At 40.7% G+C, this 27080-nt stretch overlaps 2 protein-coding genes and 1 pseudogene across 2 annotated transcripts in view; 2 read left to right on the top strand and 1 right to left on the bottom strand.

Moving 5' to 3' along the window:
* Positions 1–27080, top strand: part of pcxb (pyruvate carboxylase b) — a 337084-nt gene that overhangs the window by 124863 nt on the left and 185141 nt on the right. The gene's annotated exons all lie outside the window — the stretch shown is intronic.
* LOC146675195 (uncharacterized) lies at positions 1946–4668 on the top strand. Its single transcript, XM_085400307.1, has 3 exons — positions 1946–2272; positions 2382–2663; positions 3158–4668. Exons 1-3 carry the CDS (start codon positions 2056–2058, stop codon positions 4186–4188), a joined length of 1530 nt encoding a protein of 509 aa, XP_085256433.1. The 5' UTR covers positions 1946–2055; the 3' UTR covers positions 4189–4668.
* On the bottom strand, positions 4502–7444 carry LOC146675194 (uncharacterized; annotated as a pseudogene).

Raw genomic sequence — 27080 nt, 5'->3', positions numbered from 1 at the left:
GCTTCATGCAACACAGCAAGGTTGGTGTTTAATTGGCACAGCGTGGATATACCACAGAGGTCTGCATACACTGAGTGATATTAAAATCTCACAAGTTTGACTTGTATATTTCATGTCTGCTCTTAAATAGGAATTTCCTTAAGGTGTTGACTACCTGCAATATATACATTTTCCCTAAACTACTGTTTTCTCTTCTTCTCTCGGTTCATATTTTCCATAAGATGCTTTGCTTATGCACCATTAAAACATTGGAGGAAGCAGAATGAAAAATATGCTAATGCCTTAGCTTTAGGGGAGCGTAGCCTGGAGCAAGTAAAATGGTGTTTAGGCATAGGAGGCACAGAGGAGAGGTTCATAGAGGGAGAAATAAAGTAAGGTGTGAGCGAGGGATGAGGAGTGATGGATGCCGTAGTGCAAGCACGGCAGCAGCCCCGTCGACAGAATGACTGGGAGGAATGGACTGCCTGCTTTGGAAGGCGAAGGGCGGAGAGTATTAAAGCAGCACCATGACATTTTGTATTTTAATCTATTTTTCTTCAGAAGCTCTTCACATTCGGTGTGTTTGCGAGTCTTTTGGCACGTAAACGCTGTGATCAGTTTAGCTTTGTGAGATATGAAGGTGATTCTAAGAAGCACAAGTGGAAAAACCTTTACTCCCATAGTGTGATAAGTGGATGATGAAAGACTATTTACTGAACCCTGAAATCACGTTACGGCAGTAAAATAAAGATGGTGGAAATATGGTTTTGTTGTTCACAGCGGGGGAAACAGTGGGGGTGAGTTTGAGCTTGCTTCATAGTATGCTGAGGTATTGAAGTGAATGATTAACATGTGATCTAAGGGAGCAGCGATCACCCTTTTTTCATCTCGTTTATCTGCTGATCCATCTTCAGAGTTGCTCCAATGTGCTCATTTCTTCCTTTCCTCTTAACTCTGTCCTCCTCTCTCCTTGTCAACGGTGTCCTTTTCTCCCAGTTTCCCATTGTTTCCACATTTGCTCTCAATCCATTACATCCAACTATCAATCTTCCCTCATCCTTTCACCTTTAACATCCCTTAACCTTTAACATTACCAACAATCTCTTATCCAATCCTTTTCTCACATTTGTCTTTCCCAGCTTCGTCTCTGCAAGGCCAAGTCCTGCTGTTCTCCTCTCCTCCCAGTGTTCATTTTATTCAACCTCCTCTAGAGCTGGGCGATATATCGAGTTTTTAAAAAATATCGATATATTTTTATACGAGATATAAGATGTGACAATATCCTTTATATCGATATAGTCTATGTTACGTTATAATTATACTTGTGGAGCCACAAGTTTGCCTCTCTTTCGTCCACTTTCGTCTTTACGCAACGTTACTCGGCCTCGCCTCTCCTTCACTGAACACAACTCCCCCTCCTCCCCCATCGCTTCACCTGCAGGAAGCGACAAGATGGACACGGCAAATCTCCGTTAACGAGTTACTGCGCATCGCCCCGTGCGTGGGGCTGGACGGCGTCAACGTGTTAGCTAGCTAACCACGCTAACGAGCTAACCACGCTAACGCCCTAAAATCCTTTCATTTTCTCAAAAGTTGACAGCGCGCCTTATGTATGAATTCTGGTTGTGCTTGATGGCCGCGAACCGATTTTATGTGGAACACGGCGCTCAGCAATCTGTCAAAAAATGTTTTAGTACGACTTTGGTAAGCTACGGAGCTGCACCGCTTGATGGATTGTCGGAGCATTACGGCTGAGCCTCGCGGAGTGATACGTACTGTGCTTCAACGTAATATTACCCTACTGTCTATAAGGACTATAAATGGCACCTGTTAAGAGACGTGGTTGCGAAGCGGATTTCAAACTCCAGGCTGTCAGTCACGCAGTACAAGTTGGGAACAGAGCAGCTGTGAAATCTGTCTTTGTTATTGTGCTCAGCATCTTTTAGTTTACATTTTGACTGCACAATAGCTAGGTTTCATTTGACGTAGACGTGACGTCGACGTAAAGCGCGAAATTTGACTGGCGGTCGGAAGTGAAAAAGATAAGCGCAAAATCACAGACAGACAGTACGCAAAATGCCTATGTCCTGTTGTGTTTACGGATGCTCCAGTAGGTCGACCAGAGAAACTGATAAACGGTATTTTAGGGTACCAAAAATAGCCCAACGAAGAGGAGAAAAATGGAAAATTCTAACCGAAAAACGTAGGAAAAAATGGATTTTAAATTTACGTTTACAGTCGGGAGGAGCAGAGTCTGCCAATGCCCGTGTCTGCAGCGACCACTTCGTCAGAGGTAATGTTATGTTTGCAAACGAACTTATTAGCATTAGGTTGTCGTTAAATTCTCGTTTACTTAGTGCTTTTAAGTTAGTAGTCTAATATTGACTTGATTGGGACTATAGGCTGCCCAAGTGCTTTGGATGACGAAGAGTCGGAGGACTGGGCTCCGACGGTCAATCTCGGCTACGAACGAAAACCCAGATCGGAATCAGTTCTCAAACGAGAGAAAAGAATGAAGCTTAAGGCAGAACAGCATCGATGTGCAGAGGCGATTTTGGATATGCAACAGACGGCTGAGAGCCCGGATTCGAGCCTAGTGACAGTGGAGAACCCCGAACTGCAGCTTCCAGCTGAGAATCCACAACCAGAAGACTTCAGTGTGAATGAGACATTCACTTATCCAGGTAAGATATTGTGCTGAGATGTAAAACAAACAAGAATCATGTCAAAGAGAAAAAGATGCCATTATCTGTAATGATTATGGTCCAAGTTACATATTACATGTTTGTGATTTTTTAATCACAGAGTAAATCCATACCATTTTATTCAGAAAAAAAAAGAAAAAGTGGCACTTATTACCGTCAGGCACACACCACAGGTTTTTGTACACTGCTATGGTTCTTATATTGCCAGATTCCAGACAGTCTCCTTTCACAGATAAGTAAAGATATCCGTAATGTAAGGTTTCTGTGGTGAGAAACATATAAATATATTTTTTGTTTAGACGCAACATGTTTTTTTGTTGATTAAAAAAAATAATTACATTAAATTAACATAGTGAATTAAACACATTACACCAGATTCTAATAGCCCACTAAAAAACTCCTACAGTGAAAATGAGTAAAAATTGAGGTTGCCTCTATTATGCTGATTATGCTCCCCCACTGTTATATTGCAGGCTGTGCGGATGCTGGATGCCAGACAGAGCTGACGATGGATGACATCGAGAAGATGGAGGATGTTTTGAGACAGAACACAGCAGAGCTGGTTGATCTTCGGAGCAAGGCTCTGGACACACAGTTCAGCCAGGAGGCTTTTGAAAAAAATGAAGACAAGACAAAGTTCTACACAGGGCTCCCCAACTTCTTAGTTTTAATTCAGATTTTTGAACTGTGCGAGCCCTATATCACCTCGGGACCTATGTCTTTGTTGTCCAAATTTGAACAATTCATACTAGTTTTGCTGAGGCTGAGACTAAATCTGCCCCTGAAAGATTTAGCTTTCAGGTTCAATATTTCTCTGTCCACTGCTTCTAGAGTTTGGCATAAAGTAATTGACATACTTCATAAAAGGTTAGAGTTCCTAATTGAGTGGCCAGAGCGACATGTTCTTCAAGCTACGATGCCACTGAGTTTCAGACAGGCATTTGGATGTAAAGTGGCTGTGATTGTTGATTGCTTTGAAGTCTTTATTGAGAGACCATCTAATCTTCTTGCACAAGCTCAAACTTGGTCCAACTACAAGTACCATCACACTGTAAAATTTTTGATTGGTGTTGTCCCCCAAGGCTACGTCACTTACATATCTTCTGCCTGGGGAGGGAGAGTTAGCGATAAGCAGATCACAATAGAGAGTGGCCTCCTAAAGAACTTGTTACCTGGAGATATTGTCCTTGCAGATCGTGGGTTCAATATTGGCGATAATGTGGGGTTTTACTGTGCTTCACTACAGACACCGGCATTCACTAAAGGGAGAAAACAGCTGTCAGCCTATGAAGTGGCAGAGACAAGGAAAATAGCCAATTTGCGTATCCATGTTGAGCGAGTCATAGATTTAGTCAGGAGGAAATATCAAATTCTGCAGAGCAGGGCTATGCCAATAGAGAACATGTCCACAAAGCCAGGTGAGACACATGCATTGATCGACAAGATTGGGGTAATTTGTTGTGCCTTATCAAATCTCTCCGAGTCTGTTGTCCCACTGGAGTAAGGGGGGTGGGTGGTAATCAATCAGTTAAAAAAAATTAAATGTCTTGTCACTGTCACGGCTCACAGAAGGGGGTGGAGAGGAAGAGTAGTGTCCAGTATCTGCTGCTTGGCTCTGGTGATAAGTAGAACAGGGTAGAGTAATAGTAGTACCTAAGTCCTGACTCCTGATTAGTCTGTAAATGTTTTCAAATGAAATATTTTTCTCCAACTGTCATATTGTGCTGGCAGTTTGTACAGTATTATACTGTGAGATGGATTGCAATCTATTTTGTTTATTTGTTTAAAAGTCTAATCTTGTAAATAAACCACCAATGTATTATTATGCTGCCTCAATAGCATTTAATCATTGTGTAGTGTTACACAACACTTAAATGACACAATTAAATGTACAATAAAATTAAATGACAATTTGTGCTCTAATGCTACGTCAGAGCAAATACAATAGCCAGAACTCATAATGACTACCATCAGGTCATAACAATATTCAAAATGTCATTATGTTGTCGTCCTTTTATCACATTACACATGTATGTTTGTAACTTGCTGTCCCAGTATTTCTGGGAGTATACTGTTTCTAAAAAAACACTCAACTTTAGGAATCGCATCATCCCAAAACTCAAGGTCAGGCAAAATCCTTTCAACAAATATGTCATTGCGGTTCCACACAACAAAGTCACAGTACTCTGCATTTGCAATGTGAAGCTGTGCCTGAATTTGGTAATAGTAGTCATGAGTTGGGTCCAGTGTGACATTATCCCTGTCACTGATGAGGCAGAAGCCCTTCTCCCCAGCACGCATGCGCAGGTTGACCGCATCTTTCTGAGAGTGTGGGCACTAAAATCACAGTGATGAGAACAACAATCAAGATTTATCTGATGAAACAGTGAAGAAGCAAAGATGATGGGTGTGGTCTGTGTTATCATAATCTCTCATTGCCCAAAACAAATGTCTATTTGACACAGACAATAAAGCCTCATCTTATCTTAATTGAACAATAGATTAGAAATTAGAAAAGGTATTTCCTGCATTTTTACTCAGTTCACTGATTCTTATGGAAAGATGTCACACCTATGGCCTTGACTACAACAGAGTCAATACCTTAATCTCGCAGATGCCAGTTCCATGACAGTCACAAGTGACTATCCCATCAGGGGAGGACCCCATGTATGGCCACTTGGGGTTCAGCCAGAGACCGCTGTCCATACATGAGAAGCCTGCATGCTCCTGGCTCATAAGCTTCTCATATGCTCCTCTGGCTTGTGCTTCATGTTTGCATCCATAACTATAAACAGTACACATGCCAAACATGAAAAGGAAATTATTACTTAGTATTGGATGTGTAAAACAGTAAAGTGATGTATTATACAATATGCCATTACCCTAAACTATACTTAGTTCTTACCCTGTATAACCCTAGCCGTATAAGCCTATAACTAACCTCCATCTTCATAACACTTTTTTAGTTACAGTTATGGACAGTTTCATACCCCAAATCTTAACTCTGCCTTACCCTACATCAAACCCTAAATACCTTGTAGCAGCTGTGGTGAACCTATATGCCTCTGGATAGCATATGGCCTTGATCAAGCTCTTTGATGGTTGCTGGGGGTTGGTCTTAAGAACTTGAGCTGCAGTGTCTCTGGTGTTCTGTACTCAGGCACAGTTTTAGGAAGCATGCTAGACTGGGGGACAAATTCTTTGTGGTAAGGTTCCCTAGACATCAGTGCTGCACTCCTTGGACAGTTTTTGCTTAAACTCTCAAAAAACCTACAGTATGTCTCTGAATCTCTCTGCACTCTTGGGCATGGAAGTGATTTCCCAACCTTTTGTGTACTTGTGCAGCCATCAATGGAACACTCAAGCTTTCGTTTTTTTGACTTTGCTGAAGAGAAGTCAATCAGAGTTACTGGGCAAGCAGGAATCTGGAAAAATTAAGCCAAAGAAGATCATTAAAATTTAAAAAGCTCTTTTCCAAAACGCTATATATTCGTTTCCAAAAATATTCGAAATTGAACAGTGATGGCAGTGGAGTGAGTATGTGTGTTTTAGGCTGGGTATAGTGGTTGGTTGGCAGTGAAGTGTGTGTGTGTATGTTGGGTGGGGATGGAGGTGCCATGTGCTGGGTATAAAAGGAGTGGAAAGTAAGCAGTTCCATGTTGATGAAAATGTGGTGTGAGGAGTTGTGAGTATTGAGGAATGCATGAGAAATGTGAATATATAAAGTGCTGCAGTCAGGTGTGTGTGTGCGCAGAAAACAAGTGCTAGGGTGTTGAGGCATGCATGAGAAGGGTGTGATATACAGTATACGGTTCTGCAGTCATGGTTATGTTAGTCATGAAAAAGGAAATGGCTTTTAAATGCTGTTATAGCGTTTTGGAATAGAACTCTTCATTTATTAAAGTACTGCCTTTTGTCTGACCCCTCACCTGCAACCTGCCCGGCTTGATTAGATCTACCAGGAGCTTGAAGCCCCCGCCGGTATAGCCTACAGGGTCATTGAGGCACTCAAGCTTCCCCACCACGACAAGGTAGCAGTATAGGGGAAGATATTTTATCCTACTGTCACATGAAGTCCCAATATAACATTCTTTATCCTACATTTTGCTTTTTGGCTTACCTTTTTAACATGAGATGGCATCAGCCACTTGCACTGCTCTGATGTGCATGTCGCTCTCATTTTCACCCCAGCTTCAACTGCAAAAAGAACAGCTCCAACGTGCGAGCATGATTCTGATAGTCTGGAAATACAGCACATAATCTTTTTAACATGAAATGCAATATTTACAGTACATTTTGATGATGCATAGCTTACTAATACTAATGTGCAATGGCACTTTATTTGAAGTAACATGTTTATTCATTAACTCTTTCTCAACAGCCTATAGAGAAATCATTATCTAGGTGATGACATGACTGAATAGTTCTACCCTCTATCTGAAAAATGCATCTGAGTGTCATGAGGGATCTAAGGCAATCACACAAATTCTTAGCTGATGAATTCTTAGCTAAAAGAAAACACTCTCTCCCCACTACTACTGAAGTACACCTGCAAAATGCTAGCAGTGCCCTATGCGTATATGTGTGTGTGTGTGTGTGTGTGTGTGTGTTCTCATTGCAATAACATCCTACTTAATTAGGCTACTAACCCTGCCATACAATTGCAATGAGCTGCAATCACTTCTCCATCCTCCTTTGCAATTACCCAAGTCTTCAGAGGTGTCTCGTTAGACCTCTGAGAATGGTTTACCTTGAAACAAACAACTGTCACTCTAACGAAGTCCTAAGGATGTGGCATGTTTGTTGACGTTAAAGCCGCTACCGCTAACTGTTAGCGTGTTTAAGATAAAGCAATATAAGAACAAACACTCACCCTTGCAAACACCAAACTGTATCCATCACGGAGACGTTTTGTTCCAAGGTTGTGTACCCACCCGCTGACAAAAAAATTGTACGCCTCCAGACTCTTGAAAGCTTTCATTTGCTGCCTAGTGTAGTAAGAAGTCTGGAGGACCAAGTAGTTGGTGATATCCACAGCCTCGATAGTAGGCAAATCCTTTACTTCTGTGGTGTATTCGGACATTTTCAAAGAATACGGATCACGTCCGATATATTTTTTAACTATCTGTTTATATCTCTCCCGAGAAACGGGGTCTAAAGTTGCACAATAGCTGCTCTCCTGACTCTCCACAGTGTCCTCCATGTTTACTTCCGCCCTCCACTCAAAAATCGCGCTGCCTCCGCACGTCATCAGAACCACGTGACCGCAACCCAACTATTGTGAGCTTTTTGTTATGCACAAAAACAACATTGTTTTCTTTTATTTATGGAGCATTATTATTTAATAAATGCTCATAATTTATTTTTGAGTAAATTTTATGTACATCTGCTCTATGTTAATAAAAGTGCCTGTGTGACATCTGGGACACAGGCTTTGACTAAGAACTCTCTTCTTGTTCTTTCTTTATGGCTTTAAAAAATATATCGAGATATATATCTTATATCGCCATCCAGCTAAAAAATATCGAGATATGAATTTTGGGTCATATCGCCCAGCCCTACGTCCTTCTGTTACTCAGAAACTCATTTTACATCTTCCTCTTCCTCTCACTCACTCTGCCTCCACTCTGTCCTTCCTTCCTCCCTTCCTGCTGTCATGTCCTGCTCGGCGTACTAAACCAGGGGAACAGAAAACCCTTACTGGAGCAATACCAGACTACTTCATCTTCTCCTCCTTCATTCATTGTCCCATTAGTCATAATGTGACGATCAGATGAGGATTTAACTGTCCTCCCATACATCACTTGTCTTTTCTCTTCAACGTGTCAACCAGCATTACTCACATCTGTGTCTCCACTTCCACCCCCCCAACAGCATCCTTCTCTTGTTTGTTTCTTTTAATGGAACACATTTGCATGCGTCACTCAGCGTATTTGATGTGTTTAAAAATGCTTGTGCACGGGTCTGCAGGCCTGTGTGTACCGGTATGTGTGCCTCGTTCATCCGAGGAGCAGTCTTGAGTTTGAAAACAGGTGGAGTCCTAATTAGAGGAAGTGTATTTGTCTTGCCTATCATCATAAAAACACCTTCAGCTGCACACCATAAACAGACCGGCTCGATCTTATTGGCAGTTTCATCACTGTTATCTTTCATTTTCTTCCCTGCCATTAACAGAGCCGCCAGTCAGCGGTGTAATCAACTGGTGACTGAACTTGTTATAAGTTTGAACTCCTGCTTAAAAGTTTTGACTGTTGATCGATTTCCTATGTGCTGTTTTTGTTTATTTTTGTGATTTAGGGTTTTTAAAAAGTGGTTAACATAAGAGGAATTTTGACAGTATGTTTTCAAAACTGTGGTCCTGCATTACACTGTGAAAGAGGCACAGAGTTGGGTCTTTAAAAATGCAGGTATCTCATTGGGTCATCTCATGATGCCTGCTACCATTACCTGCAGTACTGTGAAAGTCTTGGGCAAATGGATGCAGTGAGTTTATTTGAGCATGTAGAAACACAAACGAATACAAGGCAAAAACTCAAAAATTCAAAGTCAATATTTGGTACGACCACCTGCATTCTTCAGGAATGGCTCTACATGCTTGTTGGACATTCAGAGCTCCCCTTTCGATGCTGGGTGCCTTTTTGTTCTGTTCTGTCAGATAATCCACACTCATTCAATAAAGCTGACATTTTAAAGTTTCAGCACCTCATCAGACCTGTTGCCACTGATTGTCAGTCCAGTTCTTGTGTAATTTGGCCCCCTCAGCCTTTTCTCCCTGTTTCCCTGCCTCAAGAATGGCTTCCCGACAGCCACACGTCCACTGAGACGGTTTCTGATGAGGCTTTAGTGAACAGTGGCTGGATCAACTGAAGGGCCAAATGCCTCTCCAGGTCCTGTGTCAAGTCTTTATTGGATTTTTTCCCCCTTGTTTCTTATGAAAATGACTTAAAGATGCTGTAGATGGCTGGGGTTGCCACTCGCAGGGAACACTGTACCGCTTGCCAGGTTTTGAGTTAATAGATGAATACTTTTATTTTAAGCTTTTGTCTCTAAATTCAGCTAAAGAAATGGAAACAAATGTCATTGTGACAGGCTTTTAGTAACAAAGTGCCTTAAGGTGCAACACTAGTTAATCTCTTGAGTTGGATGCCTTTCATGCTTGAATGAGTCATTGGTCAGTAGCTTATCAAACGAGTAAAAACAAACACTGAAAATGGTCAGCTACAAGGACTGGACTGCACATGTGTGAAGAAGTAGTCAATGTCCAAAGGAACCCTTTGCACAGACTTCTGCACAATACTGTATTCAGACCAACCAGTAGATGTGCATTCAGGAAAACCCAGATGAGTTTTTCGAGAAAAAGCTGCCGTTGAAGAGAACAAGCAAAGGAAATGTGGCTGTTTGTCATAGCTATTTATTAATACTGTGCAGTTAATGTTATTATCGCGCAGTCTATATATGCGTACGCCTGATTTTTGCATCCTTGTTTATTGGATCCAGTGTAGCTTGTATTAAACTTCTGAGACTTCATAATCTTTAGATGCCTTAAGGATGCTATAATGTAATTTCAGCTAGTTTGAAAGTTATTAGTCCAAGTCTGGTGTAGGGCTTTGCAGTCTACTTGTGGCGTGAAAGAAAAACGGACCAATCACAAGGCTGTGTGAGTAAATTAGATTAAACTGCTAAACTAATACCCACAGTGACACGTAATGATGTAACCTTGGCGGTCTGTGCGCTCATAACTCAAGGACTAGCAGTATTTTCCATAATGGTAGTAAAAAGTGTCGAGATCAGCATTTGTCTATAAAAAGCGGTTTGTCACCATTACTGGTAATGATAATGGTAACCTTATTATTTTATACGCAGATTAAAGTCGTTCCCTCGCAGAGAGACTAACACATTCGGTGCAGTAAACCGTGTCATGCACTTATTAGTCAGCAGGATGTGATTTTCCCACACATACAGTATGTAGATGTGGTGATCTTGCATCATCACATCTACAATCTACTGTCCAGTGCCTTCACGAGAGGAAACATCTCTTTTGGTTTCCGATAGCACTATACAAGGATTACACATAAAGCAAGAAAACGGAGTGAGGGGCACGTTCACATTGCCCCTTGTTAACACCCCCGACCCCTGACCAGAACACCAGACCTGCAGGAGGGCAAACCAGCAGTACTGTGGCTACAGACACACATGCAGTCCTACAAGATGTGATTTCCCAAGAAAAAGGGTTTGACCTTGAAGGTCGTGGGTGGGGTGATTCCTCCCGTGTGAGCAAGGCGGAGTTTGTTGAATCGCTGTGTGAGGAATATGTTTTTATCATATTTATGCTTTTTTTTTTTTTTTTTTTTTTTTTTACCCTGTTTTTGTATCTCATGCATTGAATGCAGCATTTTCCCATGTTTGCCTCTCATCACCATGGTAATTATAGGCCCATACCAGCCTGTATTTTTACAAAGTGACATTTCTCCCGTTCCTTTATTAGTTTACCCTCGACTGAATTGTCTGCTCATCCATTTGGTGTGCCTCACTCTGCGTTCCTACCTCTTTCTCATCTCTCCTCTTTCCATTTGTATTTTTCACTGCTAATTTTTGTTCATCAAAGCCAAATATTTGCTTATAATGTGCACGGAAATGATCGTGTTTGCAAATCCTTTTAATGATTTGATAAAAACAACTATGGAACATGTTGAGAGACCGTCGGTGTTTGTGTTGAGTCAAGAAAGTCTCAGTGAGCAAAGTTTCTTACTTGGTTGCTGTAGCTCATTCAGGAGAAATCTATTTTCATTCAGAGACCAAAGCTTATTGAAAGTGGGGAAATATGCATGAGTGAACATCGTGAAATGCTTTGTCTCCCAATTTTCACTTCAACTGCTCCAGATTCCAGGTGTCAAAGAAAATCCCGACTGTTATGGATAGTCGATGGCATAGATTTTTTTTTCTTTTTTTTTTCTTTTTTTGGAAATCGTTGCCGTTCTTCGGTAGTCTTCAATTTCCAGCGACACAACTCCTCCCAGCAATAAGAGCATTTGTGATTATCTGGTTCTTTTTTAAAATGTTACAATGAGACAAATTGATTGATTGATTGATTGATTGGTAATTTATTTCAACATGTGAACAATATACAAGTACATTTAGAAAAGAAATGAGAGAAAAAAAAATATACTATACAAATTACATACAAAAAAACATTCTGATTAATTTACATGTTGAAAGGGAGTGGGAAGAAGTATACACTTATTTAATCCCACCCCTGTCCCATAAATTATCAGTGAATATTTAGTCAGCTTCCTTACTGATATAATTTGTAATAAAAATAGTGAACAGATTTCTGATATACTATATACTATAATATCACATCATGAATTTTTTGTTTGTTTGTTTTTAAATAGAGACATTCACTTAATTTAAATATTTTCCTTTTCTTTATAGATCGAGAAGATCATATTTTTATAACTCTTTTTGAACAGTTTTATGTTTGGACATTGCTTTAATTCCATATTCAGTTTGTTCCATAGTTTCACTCCTTGAACAGAAACACAAAAGCCTTTTCTTGTAGTACGTACCTTCATTGTTTTGAAGTTACAAAAACCCCTTAAATTATAACTTCCTTCTTTCAAAAAAAACATACTCTGAATATTACCTGGCAGTTCTTTATTTTTTGCTTTGAATAGAATTTGTGCTGTTTGGAATTTCACTATATCGTCAATTTTCAATATTTCAGACTGCAAAAATAGTGAGTTTGTATGTTCCCTATAACCTGCATTGTGGATGATTCGAATTGCTTTCTTTTGAAGAGTAAAAAGTGAATGTAATGTGGTTTTATAGTTATTGCCCCAGACCTCTGCACAATAGCTTAAGTATGGTGAAACCAGTGAACAGTAGAGAATATGAAGTGATGTTCTGTCGAATACCTGTTTTGCCTTGTTTAGTACTGCAATGCTTCGTGATACTTTGGAATGAATATATCTTACGTGAGCTCTCCAGTTAAGTTTTTCAAATTGAATAATTCTTGTTAGCAAATTGGTCTGCCGACGAAGTGAGGAGTAAGTGGATACATCTCGGAGGAATAAAAGAAGCAACAAAACAAATGAGTTTTCAGGCATAAATCCCACCACTCAGACATCATTAGGAGTGATGAGAAAACAAAGCACGAATTAAATGCTCAACAAAAGGTGTAGTTTATCAGCAGAGGAATGCACATCTACAAGCTGTTGCCCCTGCTATGCACACAGTGTATTCTAAAAAATATTCGGACTTGAGACATGTTGTAGATTTAATTATTGAAACATAAAATTACAATCTTTGCGTCAGTCTTCACTCTGGAGGAGCCCAGGAAGACGAGCTGCTGCCTTTTTATTGTAGCTGTTGGGGATAATGAAGAATTGATGACTGTGAAAACATGTTTTTTTTGTTTTTTTTTTAAAAGAAAGTTAGTTTTATACGAAGACTCACCAGACACTTCATTAGGTGCGCCTTGCTTGTGCTGGACTGGACACTGTTTTGCCTCATCCCACAGGTGTTTATAGGAGTGAGATCTGTGGAGACTGTATAGAAGCCGTATTGAGTACCGTGAAGTCATTTTCATGTTCAAGAAACCAGTTTGAGATGATTTAGTGTGACTGTAAAGGGATGAACACAGTCAGCAAGAGTACTGAAAGGCTGTGGCATCTCAGCAATGCTCACCTGGTACTAAGATTTAAGTTTTAGCCCATCTTCACATTATGAAGGTATAACACATCAAATCTGCTCCAAGGTTTGTGTTCAGAGATGCTCTTCTACATACCCTGATTGTAATAAGTGGTTACTTGAGTAGGGGTCAACCCTTCTATCAGCTTGAAGCAGTCTAGCTGTTCTCCTTTGACCTCTGACATTAACAAGACATTTTCTTCCTGCTGCTTACTGAATATTTTCCTTTTCCCCCTGATCATTCTCTGTAACCACAGAGTTGCTCATGTGGGAAAATCCCAGTAGATCAGCAGTTTCTCGAATATTCAGACCAACGCGTTTGGCACCAACAATCATGCCACGTTCAAAGTTAAATCACCTTTCCTGCTGATTCTGATGCTCTGTTTTAACAGGTTGTATTAGCCATGTCTACGTGTCTACATGCATTGACTTGCTGCTATGTGATTTCCCTAATTAGACATTTGCATTAATGAACAGTTGAGCAGGTGTACCTAACAAAATGTCAGGTGAGTGTGTATCCTAACAGAAACCCCAGCTACATTTCTCTCCATATTTTCGACCAGTGTGGTAGTTGCCATCTTTTTCTCCCTTATACTGCATCTTTCTCTGCTCCCACTGTATCTTTTCCCTTCTATTATCCCTTTCACCCTCTCCTGGATCCATTTCCATCTGCCTTCCTCACTTCCCGCTGTCACTATCAGTTTCCCCCTGTTTTCTGCCTCTGTGTTTATGTATGTGATCTAGACTGTACATGCAGGTGTGTGGGAGTGTTGGTGTGCAGCACGTTCAGACGTAGATGTGCTGCATGCACACAGGTGTGTTGTGTCTATAATTGAAATTCCCTGCTGTTGACAAGCCTTCTTGCCGTCTCATATTCCTGTCGTTTATGTTGTTTTTCCAGCATATCCTCCCTCTCTCCAACTCTCATTTATCATTCCTCCTGTTTTCTATCTACTCTCGCTATCACCCTCCCATCTCCTCTCTTCAGTTTCATATTTATATTTCTTTCTAGTTATTATTCACCTGTTCTCTGTCATTTCTCATTTCCCCCCCTGTGCACCTGCTTCGTGTCTTTTGCTCTTCTGTTAGTTGATTTTTGCAGTTTCATATTTCTTTCAATGTTTTCTTTCACCTTCTTGTCACATTGGTCCCCATCTATTTTTGCCTCTTCCTCTCTCATACCTGATTTCCACCGCCTATTCTTTCTTTTGCACCTCACTGTCATGTCACTCGTTAGTTTTTGCAGATTTCCCCCAGTTTCATCTAATTTTTAAACGCTCGTTCTGTTTATTTTCTTATCCCCCTCTTTTCATTTATTTCTACATCTTTTAAACACTTCTCCTTTCTCTATCCTTCCACTCATTCTCCCTCCTTTCATCCCCTCTATGAAAATCTTTTCCTTATTTATCACTTAGTCCCCCACTCCTCCACCTTGCTTCCTCCTCCCTTACTCGTTTGTCTAAATCGGATTCCTCCCTTTTCTCCCTCCTGCTTTTGTGCACACCTGGTCTCCCATTCACTCTATTCACAGTATACTTCATCTCTTTGCTCCTTAACGCTGCACTATTTGTCATTTTGTTTTTCTTCTCATACCTGGCTGTCATTTTCTCTCTCCTCCTTTTGTTTTCAATGTCTTACTTTGTCTCTGCACCCTGTGTATTCACAGCTCTTATCTGTGTTCTTTCTGTCTTACATTTTCTATGGAGGATGCTTGCATGTGTTCACACATCTAGTATTAATATAATACAATACTGCATGGTTACATCGAGTGCCATGTCTGTACTGCATTATTGAATCAATGCTTCAGGGAATACTTACAGGAAATCAGTACATTAGGAAAGGCTTACCTTTATATTTTTGCTACACAGTGTGCATATTGAAAGTGTTTAATTTGGCAACAAAAATTCGTTTCTCTTTAGTACTTTCCCTTTTTGCGTCGGCTGCGAGGGGATTGGAGTAACTGAAGTACTCTGGAAGTAGTTTTTTGAGATTATTGTTCAGGCACTTTCTCCTGTAGAACTTCGTAATGTTCGAGCTTTCTGATGCTTAACTTCATCTTGTTATTTATTCATTAAAAAAAACAGAGTTCTCACAATTTGATGTAATTTGTTCTTTAATCTTCCTGCTGTTACCGTGTAATTGAAAGGCAGATCTGTTTGTTGATTTCAGACAAGCTCATTTGTTTGTGCAGATGAAACATTACTGAAGGATGCTCGAGTTCATTGGGACTAAATTTGAGGAAGTTTCCATTTTTACCGAAAAAGTTGCGACTGACCCTGTAAAAGATGTTTGTTTAAAGACAGATGGAGGCAGTTGAGTTTTTAATGTCTAAAATGGCATCAAATGAGAAATTACACCTACACTCTGTTTTTCAGTGATTATCCATTTCAAATGAGCGTTTCTAGCACCTCAGAAGAAAAGAGGGGCATTAATGTTTCTTTAAGACAGCAATGACCTGAAACTTGAGCTTTTCATTAGAGGATTTTGAAGCTGTATAATGATAAAATACCCAGTCTCCTTCTGAAACATGACTGTTTCTGTCAGTTTTAAATGACAATAAAATCAAGATTGTTCATTTCTTGAGTGCGTAAGAGGTAAAGACAGCTATCAGCTTCAAGTGTGGTGAAGCACATTTATTCATGTTTTGACTGGGGATGCACGGAACAAGTAAAGCAGGTGTCTTCACTAGTCATTTATCACAATGCCTACTTTCAGTTTTCACAGTGGGTCCACATTCACTAAGGCTACGTTCACACTGCAGGTCTTAATGCTCAATTCCCATTTTTTGATCAAATCCGATTTTTTTTGTCTGCTCGTTCACACTACAAATAAAATGCGACAGCAAACGCACTCTAGTGTGAACGCTCAAAGCGGCCCGCATGCGCAAAAGAAGACTTCACACACAACGCGCTCTGTTTAGATCCAGAGCAAACAGTATTGTTTGACTGGTGGCTCTTAATATAATGACTTTGGACTTCACGTTTCCCAATTTTTGCTTAAAGTTATTTTGTTATTTACATAATAATGTAGATAACCTAATAATGATCCTTATTGCTGTTTTAGAGAGGAGCGGTGCTTCAAAGGATAGTTGCAGATTTCTGTCAGAATCTGCAGATTATACAGTACAAATAAAATGTTCACGTTTCTCCAACGTTGTCTTCCCAACAGTTTCACTAACATCTACACTGGATGGCCAGGAAGCGTTCGCAGTGTCTTCTCCGGCGCTGATAATTGGCGTCTGTCTTGTGTCAGTGACGTAAAAAACGGATTTAATGCGACATGACCGTTCAAACAGCAGTCGCTTTCTAAAACATCAGATATGTATCGGATTCAGTACCACATACGAAAGTGACCCAGATCGGATTTGAAAATATCGGATTTGTGCCGTTCACACTGTCAGACCATGATCGGATATGGGTCGCATAGGGTCAAAAAAATTGGATTTGATGCGCTTTCACCTGCAGTGTGAACGTAGCCTAATATGTGGATGAAAAAGTTCTTTATGCAAAAAGAAGTGCATGCAAAAAATGACCATAAGTCGTGAAACGTATGTTGGTGAATACCAATCATTAGAAATCAACAGACTTATATGTGCGCACCATTTCTCTATGTAAGGAAGTAAGCCAGGGCTGCCCAATCCCGGTCCTCGAGAGCTACTATCCTGCAGCTTTTAGATGCATCCCTACTCCAACACAGCTGAATCAAATGGTTTGATTACCTCTTCAGCATGCCATCATGTTTGGCAAAGGCCTGATAACAAGCCATTCATTTGATTCAGGTGTGTGGGAACAAGGATGCATCTAAAAGCTGCAGGACGGTAGCTCTCAAGGACCGGGATTGGGCACCCCTGAAGTAAGCTAACCGCACAACGCAAATATTGTAAGAGAATCCCAAAAAACAAAAACATGAGAAAGTCCAGCTGAGGAAACGGAAATGGAGGTTTCTGAGGAGGAATGAGCGAGGAGACACGAGACGAGACGGGCTGAAATAACAGACGTTGAACGTTGTTTAACCTTCGATGCTCAAGTGAAAATAGAAAAACTTTGTACATCAAAGCTGATATAATGAAAAGGGATAAGAAGAAACAGGTGGAGGAACAGAACCACCTGATCTGTCAGCCCAAGATAAGAAACTCGAGGCATTATTGGAAAACAACCATATCCTCCAGCATCAGTGGGATTGGAAATGAAAAGCTAGACTTTGTGTGATTATAATAAAGAACAATGGTCATATTTATAAATGAGATAATGCCTGCTAGTGTGTGTTGAAGCCTACATTATGCTTTTGAGGCTGATTTAAAAAAGATTTTTCTGAAACTGATGAGCAACCAAAAAGAAATCAGAGTATGAACAAATTCTGATAAGATGATATTGATGGACCTCAGGTTTGTACATAACTCACTGTTTGTGAATGAGGCCCAATATTAATCTGACCTCATTTTCTTGGGCAAAGTCACAACTTTTAATTGGTATTGTTGACAGCAGCTGCTTCCTCTGAGAGCGTGGCTACTGAGTTGGACTGGCAGACAAGTGATTCTTTGCATGCTAATTGCAAAGCAGAACAACTGAAGAAGGCTCTCAGGATTATTTTCTCTGGTAGCTATCCTGAAAGTCCCCTGTGTCCTCCAGTGGCCCTGCATTAGCATGACAGGAGTCTGAGCACGCCTTTGTTTCTCAAACATTGAAATGAGCTGGCATATTATAATGCAGAGCCAGTGTCTGTCAGTGCACTGGCTTGCACATCATTCAGTTGCCTTTTCTTTTTTGGGGGCTGAAAAGGAGAATTGCACTGAAATAACGGCGTGTATGTGAGTAGTTGAAGCATGAAACTTCCTCCAGTTAGCTGGAACTGAAATATACCACCGATTTCCCAGAACACATGACATGATTATCACATATCGCTCAGCTTGATTATGAAGATGCTATCTATTAATAATGAATAGATGAGTGTACTGAGTATAGATGTGCATATGTTACTAATGAGCGTAGTTGAATTTTCAGTTCCTCGGACACCAAAACGCTTGAGCTGATCCAGCCATGTAAATCTGGTACAGCAGCTTTTCTTCAGTGTATCCCAGATATCAGATTTGGATGTGCCGACCATCCCGTCAACACCCCCCCTTTCTCTTTACATAATCTGCCCTGCAGGCTGTTCATATCTACTTCTTATATTCATCCCACCTCTCCCACTTGCTGCATTTTTGTCCCCCACTCTTGTTCAGCTTTGCTCTCTTCACACATCCCCATCCTTAGAGTTACTCAAATTCTAGTCCGGTCTTTACTCCACAGCTCTCACCCTGTAGATTTTGAACTTAAAGCATTTACTTTCAGGTCTTTGATTTCTCTGGGCTTATTTTATTCCTCTCCCTCTTGACATGCAGAATATGCGCTAGACTTTTCAGCGCACGTGTCCTACATAACTGCTGCCTGGCTGTTGTCGGTTTGTACACGTCGTCTTGTCGGATGTTGTTTGCTTTTTCCCTTTCCTTTGTGTTCAGTGGAGTGCCAGTGTGTGTGCACTCGCAGGTTTAGTGATGCATCAACATCCCTGTATGAGTTTCTCCTTGTTTCTGCATCGGTATGTATGTCTGTGTGTGTTTGCGTGTGTGTGCGGGTGGTTTTATCAGCTCTTGCAGATGGCCCCAGTCTCTCATCCATCGTTCCACTGAAATGAAGAGCCCTCTGAAGAGTAAAGGCGGAGAAGAAAGGAATGGACAGACAGACATGGAAAGAGTGAGGGGGCGATGACGCATGGAGTTAGCGGGCGGAATGGTGGAGTGGGGGTGGGGGGGAAACATGTTGAAACAGCAAGAGGTGGAAATGAGAAGAGGATGATCAAAAGATGGACAGATTTGGAGAAGTAATGCAGAGAGTTGGATCACCAGAAGTGGCCATTTACACACCCTACAGTGCTTTGTGTAAAGTGAACATCTAAGAGCGTGTGGTGGTGTGTGTGAGAGCTTATAACATGACTGCATGGATGTGAGTTGTACCCAACTTATTTGATACTGCACCAACAGACTCGTTTGCTTCAAGCTGCATGCGTCTTGGTTTTTTTCCTTCGTGTGGGCCTTTGGAAGTGAATTTTTACTGCCGCTAATGTACAGCTCGCTGTAAAGGCTTGGTCACATAGCTAGAGGTGTGCGTGCACATTTCTGTGTGACAGTTGGCTTGCATTAAAAAGAGGCTCTTGAAATCGCCACGGGGTAAGCAGTGTTTATGATGCGCTACCCGCAGGAGAGAAAATAAACAGAAAAGAGACGGAAAGCCAAGAATAAATAGAATAAACACGCGAGGAGAGATGAGGTGAAGGAAGTGAGTTTGTGCTGCACCGAGAAGCGTGCGGCAAGCATTTGGAAAAGGTAGGCGAGGGACAAAGTCCAAGTCTGGAAACAGACTTTAAAGAGCTTGAAAGAAAAGCAAACAGACTCCAGGGTGGTGAGAGGGGGAAAGAAGCCACAGAAGTGAGGGGAAGGATTGTTGACAGGTCGAGCAAAGAGGTAGTCAAAGGAAGGAATTGTGACCTAGAAGCACAAGGATTATTTTTACTTTTATTTTTATTTTTTGTAAATCGCTTAAGGAACTAACAAGCAAAAGGGGAAAAGAGTAGGAGGTCTGTGTTAGTATGTTGTCCTTTTTGATTGTTTCTCCCTGTTGGGCTGTGAAATGTCATTCCCGGCAGACCTCCATTTTTATTGGAGAAAAAGACGGCAGTAGCATGCAGAGATGGAGGAAAAGAATATAACAGAATAGAAACAGCCATGAAATACAGAAACAAAACTGAGTATTTTGAAACCCAAGGGTTCTTTCTGAAAGGCATACAAATATGTCTTGTTTTTGGTTTTTTGTTCAAGGTCTTTATCAATTAATATGGCTAGTTTGAGGATTACCAGGAGTAAAGAAAATACCTTCACAAATAAAGCTCCCCTTTGGGTTGGGCTGTTCTTACTTAATGAAATATGAAATACAGACATCTAAGAGGAGATTTATTTTTAAAAGTAGCGTTAGGACAACAATAAAAGCTTCGAACGGTATTAAAATTGGAATAAACGATTTACAGTAATTTAAGTTAAAGATGTTTGTTGGTGAATATTGAAACTGACGGGGGGGGGACATTAAAGACAGAAATCAAATTTAAAAAGATGAAAACATACGGGAGCATTAGTGTTGTAACACATGAAGAACGTCTGACACTATTAAAGGGATGTGGTGCTGATTGAAATTCAACATAGTGAGTTTTTAGAAGAGCAGAGATCAGGTCCTGTACTATGAACAAGTTCAGCATACCCAAAGCAGTTTTTGGGCGTAGCAGCCACATGAAGCTGGTTATCAACTCTAAGGTATTCCACAGTTTCCTCCTGTGCATTCATATGAGGGATGGTGCTGGCAGCATCTGACCAACCACAAAGATGGACTGGTGTGCTTGCAGCAGAGTGGGTGAGTTTTATAAAGGCTGATGAAACTGTAATATTAGAAAAATAAACATTGCATTAATGTGCGCACTTTAGGTGCTGTTGTCACTACACTGGACTAGATCTATCTCTTTTTTTAGCCACAGGAGTATCTGATGGATTATCTGGTACGGTGGTGTGGGAAAAAATCTTTGACCCCTTCCTGATGTCAAATGTGTCATCAATCATCAAATGCAGTTTCTAAATTAAGGTGTTTGTTCTTAAAGGGAAAAAATCCAAACCTGCGCCGCCTTCTGTGGAAAAAATGATTGCTGCAGATATTTGTCCTTTAGTAAAAACTGCTGTCCATGCACACAGGGATCTTCCAGAAATAGTGATGCCATTTTCTAGAGAACCAATTGGTCAGTAGGAGATGATTTCATACCTGTTGATCTCTTCTCTCAAACATAACCTGCTCTGGAGGAGCATTAGATGCTGTTGCGATTTACCCCAGTAAAAAACCATCCATAAAACAGTTACCCTGATGTTACATGGGCATCACTGCTTCATAGTGCAGGGCTCTGTCCAGCAGTGGCATGTGCTGACTTGTACAGAAAGGCAAGCAGAGCAGTGAGTGTACTGACTGCATACCTGTGCAGAGCATGCTGCAAAGAAATTGAATGTAACTTCTTGCTGCTTTTCCAGTGTTACTTTTAAGCCTTATTGAACATAGAAGACTGTGGCCAGTGTGTTTTGACACAAACTTTATACCTTTTCCCTCTATATACAGAAAATGATACCCCTGACTGAAATTGGATTTGCCGTGCCTTAACATAAAAAGCTAAAATATTTCTGCGCTGCTAGTGGATTATATGGTGTAAAATGCTAAATTCACAAGGACTTTGGGAGCTCCTGTAATCCAGGCCAGTTATACCAGTATAAGTAGTATATTGCAGAAGGCAAGCAGTCGTTGTGTATGACAGAAAAGGGGGGAATTAATGGGGAAAATGGAAGATGCTGTAAGAAAAGAGGAATAAAAATAATCTATGAAATGACACATAATCTAACTCATTTTCCATCCCTGTTTGGCTGATCCACAGACGCCACCAGTGGCTGGGCTCTATTAGTTGGACGTAATGAGCGAAAATGTACAGCACTGGCAGGAATGTAATAATTTGTTTCACAGCTGTGGATTAGGACTGTTCATGCTGGTTAAACAGATTTTTCTTTGAATATCGCTGGGATAAAGGCAATTAAATTAAAATTTGACCGAACATTAGCAATTGGGCAAGAATTGGATTGTGACTAAAGCTCTTATCTAGTCCATATGCTATACGTGAAACCATCCGTGTTAATGTGACGTGTAATATGAGAGACTGGGCTAAAGCCAGGGATCCTCATTTAATTCACTGCCACGTACAATGTGCATAAATATACACTCGGCGATCTCGCGTCGTTCCTGTTTTGAGAGCTGCAGTCTGTTCTTGTTTATATGCTGCATTTGTGGTTAAATCCCTCTAACTCATTTTGAATTATGGGCTGTTGCTCCAGGCTCCAGCAAAACCATTGATCAGGCACTTTAAATGTCAGCAATAATGAACTTTACCTGTTGACGCCAGATTAACTCTTCTGTCAGTTAGCCGACATAGGAAATGAGGTTCCTTTTTTAAATTGGGAGATACACACACTCCTACACTCACTGTTCATCTTTTAGTCTTTTTTTATTATTTAGTTAAATAACGTTTAATAAGCCTCCTTGGTTTGAGCTATGTATTCTGTCAGGTAGTTTCGAGTTCACCAAACCCTCTGTGAACCAGACAAGAACTCGATAACAAAATAAAATCGTGTCCTTGTTGAATAGATAGCTGCAGGATTTGGCTCCAGCCCTGCAGCTCGACCATTTCTTCTATTTCCATATTATCCCCATTAGCTCCCATTCACATTCTTGTCTCTACCTGTCTCTGCCAGGTTTGCCTGGATAATGTACTTGCTTCAGGCTCACAGGTTGCAAAGTGTCCATTCCTCATCCCACAGATGTTTTCACTACTTTTCTGGTGTGCCTGTGAAGTAGCGAACTCCCGCTCTTGTTTCGGTGTTTTCTCAGCCTGTGTTTGTGTGATACTTCCCTAGGTCATGTATGAAATGAATGAAACACTTCCACACCTTCTGCAAATGCTTTTCTCGGAAGCCGTTGGAGCCGACGTGCTTTACAGGGTGGTATTTGTAAGCGATAAACCAAATGGAGCCTGATGTTAGGTCATGCTGAAAACAGCCGATACCTGTGCAGCAGAGGTTTATGGGTAATGCACACAGTAATGGCTGAACGCTGACACGTTACTGCCATGTCGCTGCTTTCATCCAGGAATGAAGTCGGTAAACTGAAAATGTTCCAGCGTTAAATGAACGACGGATTATGGCCGAGAAATGCCGCATTTAGCAGGGTGTTGTTTAATTTCCTTGTTTGCACATTAAAAACTACCAGAATGCTGGAGGTGATGATGTCACATGGGCATTTCTTATTGACATATTTAGGTTGCATAATTTAGCCAATATTAACAGATATAGCTATAGGTTGATATCATGTGAACCTAACTTTTGTTTGGTTTATAATTAGAAACGTTTCATATATATATATATAACAATTCTGTAACTGTAACTTCGGTCGTTGCTGTGCTTTTTGGAAGTCGAATTTCCCAGAGGAACCCACCCGAGGGATTAATAAAGTTCTATCTTATCTTATCTTATCATTCCCTTTCCTCGCTACTCTTTGCTCTATATTTTGTCTAAAAATAATTGCAGGTGAGGGTGACTCAGCAGTAGGCCAGTGCATTTTCTCTTTGGTACGACCACATCATTACCCTTCTCTGATTATTTACTCCTGCTTCATAATTGTGGATAGAGCAGCAGGGTTGTGAGTTTAATGGAGAGAGTGTTTGCAGATTTATAAGTTTGATTTGAGCATGTTGCTGATGTGTGGGCTGACATCCTTTGATCTGATTAGAGAGCAAGATTACCTGTGTGCATGGGTTTGTTTGAGCGTTTCATGAAAGAGAATAAATGGAGCTAATGTCATTAATGCCGGTCATGTCGACCCCTCGTGAAGACGGCATGTCTCTGAAAGCCACTCATAAATCTCGCATGCTGCAGAGAGGGAGAGGAGTTGGGGTCAGCGGAGACCAGTGGGGACAGAGGGCAATAAAAGCGTAGAGAGAGAGAAGAGAGAAAATGCGAGATGGATGCTGAGCAGACGGAGGACAGCTTTCCTCTTCTCCCTTTTTCTCCCCAGTGTGGCCATCTGTACAGAGTGTGATTAATCATCCCGTATCCCCAGACATGGCAAGCCGATGCTGTGACACTCAAAGTCTGTGCGTGTGTGTCAGTATTGCACTTGTGTGTCTGTGTGCTTTGTTGTTGTGCGTTTTAATTCTCTCGCCAAGAATTTGCCTGTATGCACATGCCTGTTATATGTTAACAACCATGTTTGTGGCCTGCTCGAGTGCATTTGCTTGCCAGTGTGTTGGTGCGTGCGAGGAGGGGGGGAGCCACAGACAACTGGTGTCTGTGTGTGACATTTATGACACATTCTATTTGTTTATCGTTGTGCTGCCACCAGTTACGACCAGTCCCCGTGGCAACCAAGCATCCTTGGTGTTAATTAGCGACATGTCCCAAATGGTCTGCTTGAGAGGAAAGGGAGAGAGACTAATGGAAGTGGTGAAGGTGTGAGAATTTAGGATAGAAGAAAGCATAAAAACAAATGATTTAAAGGAAATGTAATCGTGTCCCCACTACATTTTGTTTTTGAATAAAGATGATAAACAAAAATATTACAAACATCCCATCTGGGTGCAGCTTGTGTTCTGTACACGATCTGCTCCTGGCACACACAGTAATTGTTTTTGCATTTAGGCAAAGAACACTTGGATACAGTTATCAATTATCAATAGCAACTTGCATGCAATCATTATGTGAACTGCTGATAAATATTCTATAAATATGTAATTGAAGCCACAATGTCTGAAGCTTAATATAAGCCTGGTAGTGGGTTAATCCAAAATGGGACTTATGGTGCTCCCACAAAACACAAAGCAAAGTTTTGGCATTATACATTTATTTAGACATGTCTCTGTGACGAAGTTATTTGACACCACATTGTACTTGATGTGCAACTTAAATTTTGCGCACGTTCAACATGGGAGAAAAAAATTGATTCATGCAGTTTTTGCAAAATCCCATCATCAGGGACTCCTGCAGGAAATTTGTGTCATGACTTACAACATTTCCAGAATCCTCTTTTAACCCTACGCCATAACCTTCCACACCAGGTGGCCACTTTGGGTGGCTGTAGCTCAGGAGGTAGAGCAGGCCATCTATTGATCGGACAATTGGTGGTTCAATCCTAGTCTGCATGCCAAGTATCCTTGGGCAAGATATTCACCTATTCACACGAGCACTTTCTATGATTTTAAGTGCTAACTAACATTCACACATTAATTGGAGAGCAATGTAGGGTTAATATGACATGTTGTATTAAGTGCTTAGTAGTATAAGAATCCATTCAGTTACTGTGGGCTGCATCAACCTGATGTGTAGTTTGAACTTTTGAGGGTAGCTGTAACTTTAAGATGGGAAACACAGAGCACTTGGAACAAAGTGAGAGATACTTAAAGTTGGGAGAATGTTTCTGCGTCTTGCTTCCATGTTTCCTGTGGGATTGTATTCAAGTCTAATAACACGAGACAAAGCTTCACTTAAATTCAGCATGGACCACAGTGGCTACATATGCTGTGATATGGGGCAGGAGCTCCACTAATTTTAGCTCCACTCTACATGTGCATGCTTCCTGGTCTGGGAGAAAAGATTATTTGATGTGAATATTGGTGAGCAGACTTGGAGAGGAGGCAGGTTAGTCATAATTAACTATGAGGAATGGTATGATGAAATGGAAAAGAGATAGGGCAGAGGAGAAGAGGGTAATGGAATGGGGAAGTAGTGAAGGATGATGGACAACGAGGAGTAGGCGCCATGGTGAAATGGGCAGAGCAAACATGCTTTGGATGGATAGCGAGTCAAACACATTCAAAGACATAATGTACTTAATTTTGTCTGACCAAAAGAATAAAACCAAATATGTAAACATGACAATACTACTAATAAAGGCCGCAAATGAAAAAAAGGGAAAGAGCATATGGAGAAAACCAAAACATCTAAAGATAAAGATTGGACATAGCGTGCACAGGTTTAGGTTTTGAAGCTAGATCGAAAAGAAATGTATATATATTTTTTTAAATAGCTATGCTGTCATGTATAGGCAAAGACTAAAACCTTGGACAGCAGGTTACGACGATACCACCCTGATTATGACCGATCTTATCTGAACTTGGAAGCTAAGCAGGGTAGGGCCTGGTGACTACTTGGATGGGAGACCACCTGGGAATAAGATAAGATAAGATAAGATAACCTTTATTAGTCCCACACGTGGGAAATTTGTTTTGTCACAGCAGGAAGTGGACAGTGCAAAAGTTATGACGCAAAAATTAGAATACAATAAGAATAAATACAGTACACAACTGTACAGAATAGAATAAAATAAAATACTATATACAGTAGAATAAAATAAAATAAATATACAATAAGATAAAAATAGAATACAAATACAAATACTATATACAACTGAGTAAAAATACAACGATGACAGAAAGGATTATTGCACTTAGTATTATTGCATATGTATGGATGTGTGTGCTTGATCAGTTAAAGTCTTTATTATGGAGTCTGACAGCAGTGGGGAGGAAAGACCTGCGAAATCTCTCCGTCCCACACCGTGGGTGCCACAGTCTCCCACTGAAGGAGCTGCTCAGTGCTGTCACAGTCTGCCTGAATACCAGGTGCTGTAAGCCTTTCCTTTCCCTGGCTGTAGCTTTGGAGGTCATCTACTAATCGGAAGGTTGCTGCTCCAGTCGGCAAGATGCTAACCTCAAATTGCTCCCTGCACACTCTGTGTGAATGTTGGATAGAAAGTACTTAAGTGTAGAAAGTGCTGGTATAAATGGGTGTGAATGGGTGAATGACACATGTAGTATAAAGCGCTTCGAGTGCTCAGAGTAGAAAAATGCTATATAAGAACCAGTCCATTCACCATTTACAAATATTATTCAGGCACTACTAACCCTTTGAGGTCAGAATATGGCAGAGCAGTTACTTTTAGCTGTAACCTGTAGGACAAATGATTCTCTTAACCCTTTAAGACCTACCATAGAACCAACTCCGCCAGAGCTTTTACTTATTTCTACATGCTGTAATGCCATTTTTGGGAG

This window comes from Rhamphochromis longiceps, linkage group LG3, assembly GCF_057381845.1.
Source record: "Rhamphochromis longiceps isolate RC_006_pf linkage group LG3, R_longiceps_female_GT1.1, whole genome shotgun sequence".
NCBI classification, from domain to species: domain Eukaryota; kingdom Metazoa; phylum Chordata; class Actinopteri; order Cichliformes; family Cichlidae; genus Rhamphochromis; species Rhamphochromis longiceps.
This window is presented reverse-complemented; position numbering and strand designations above follow the sequence as displayed.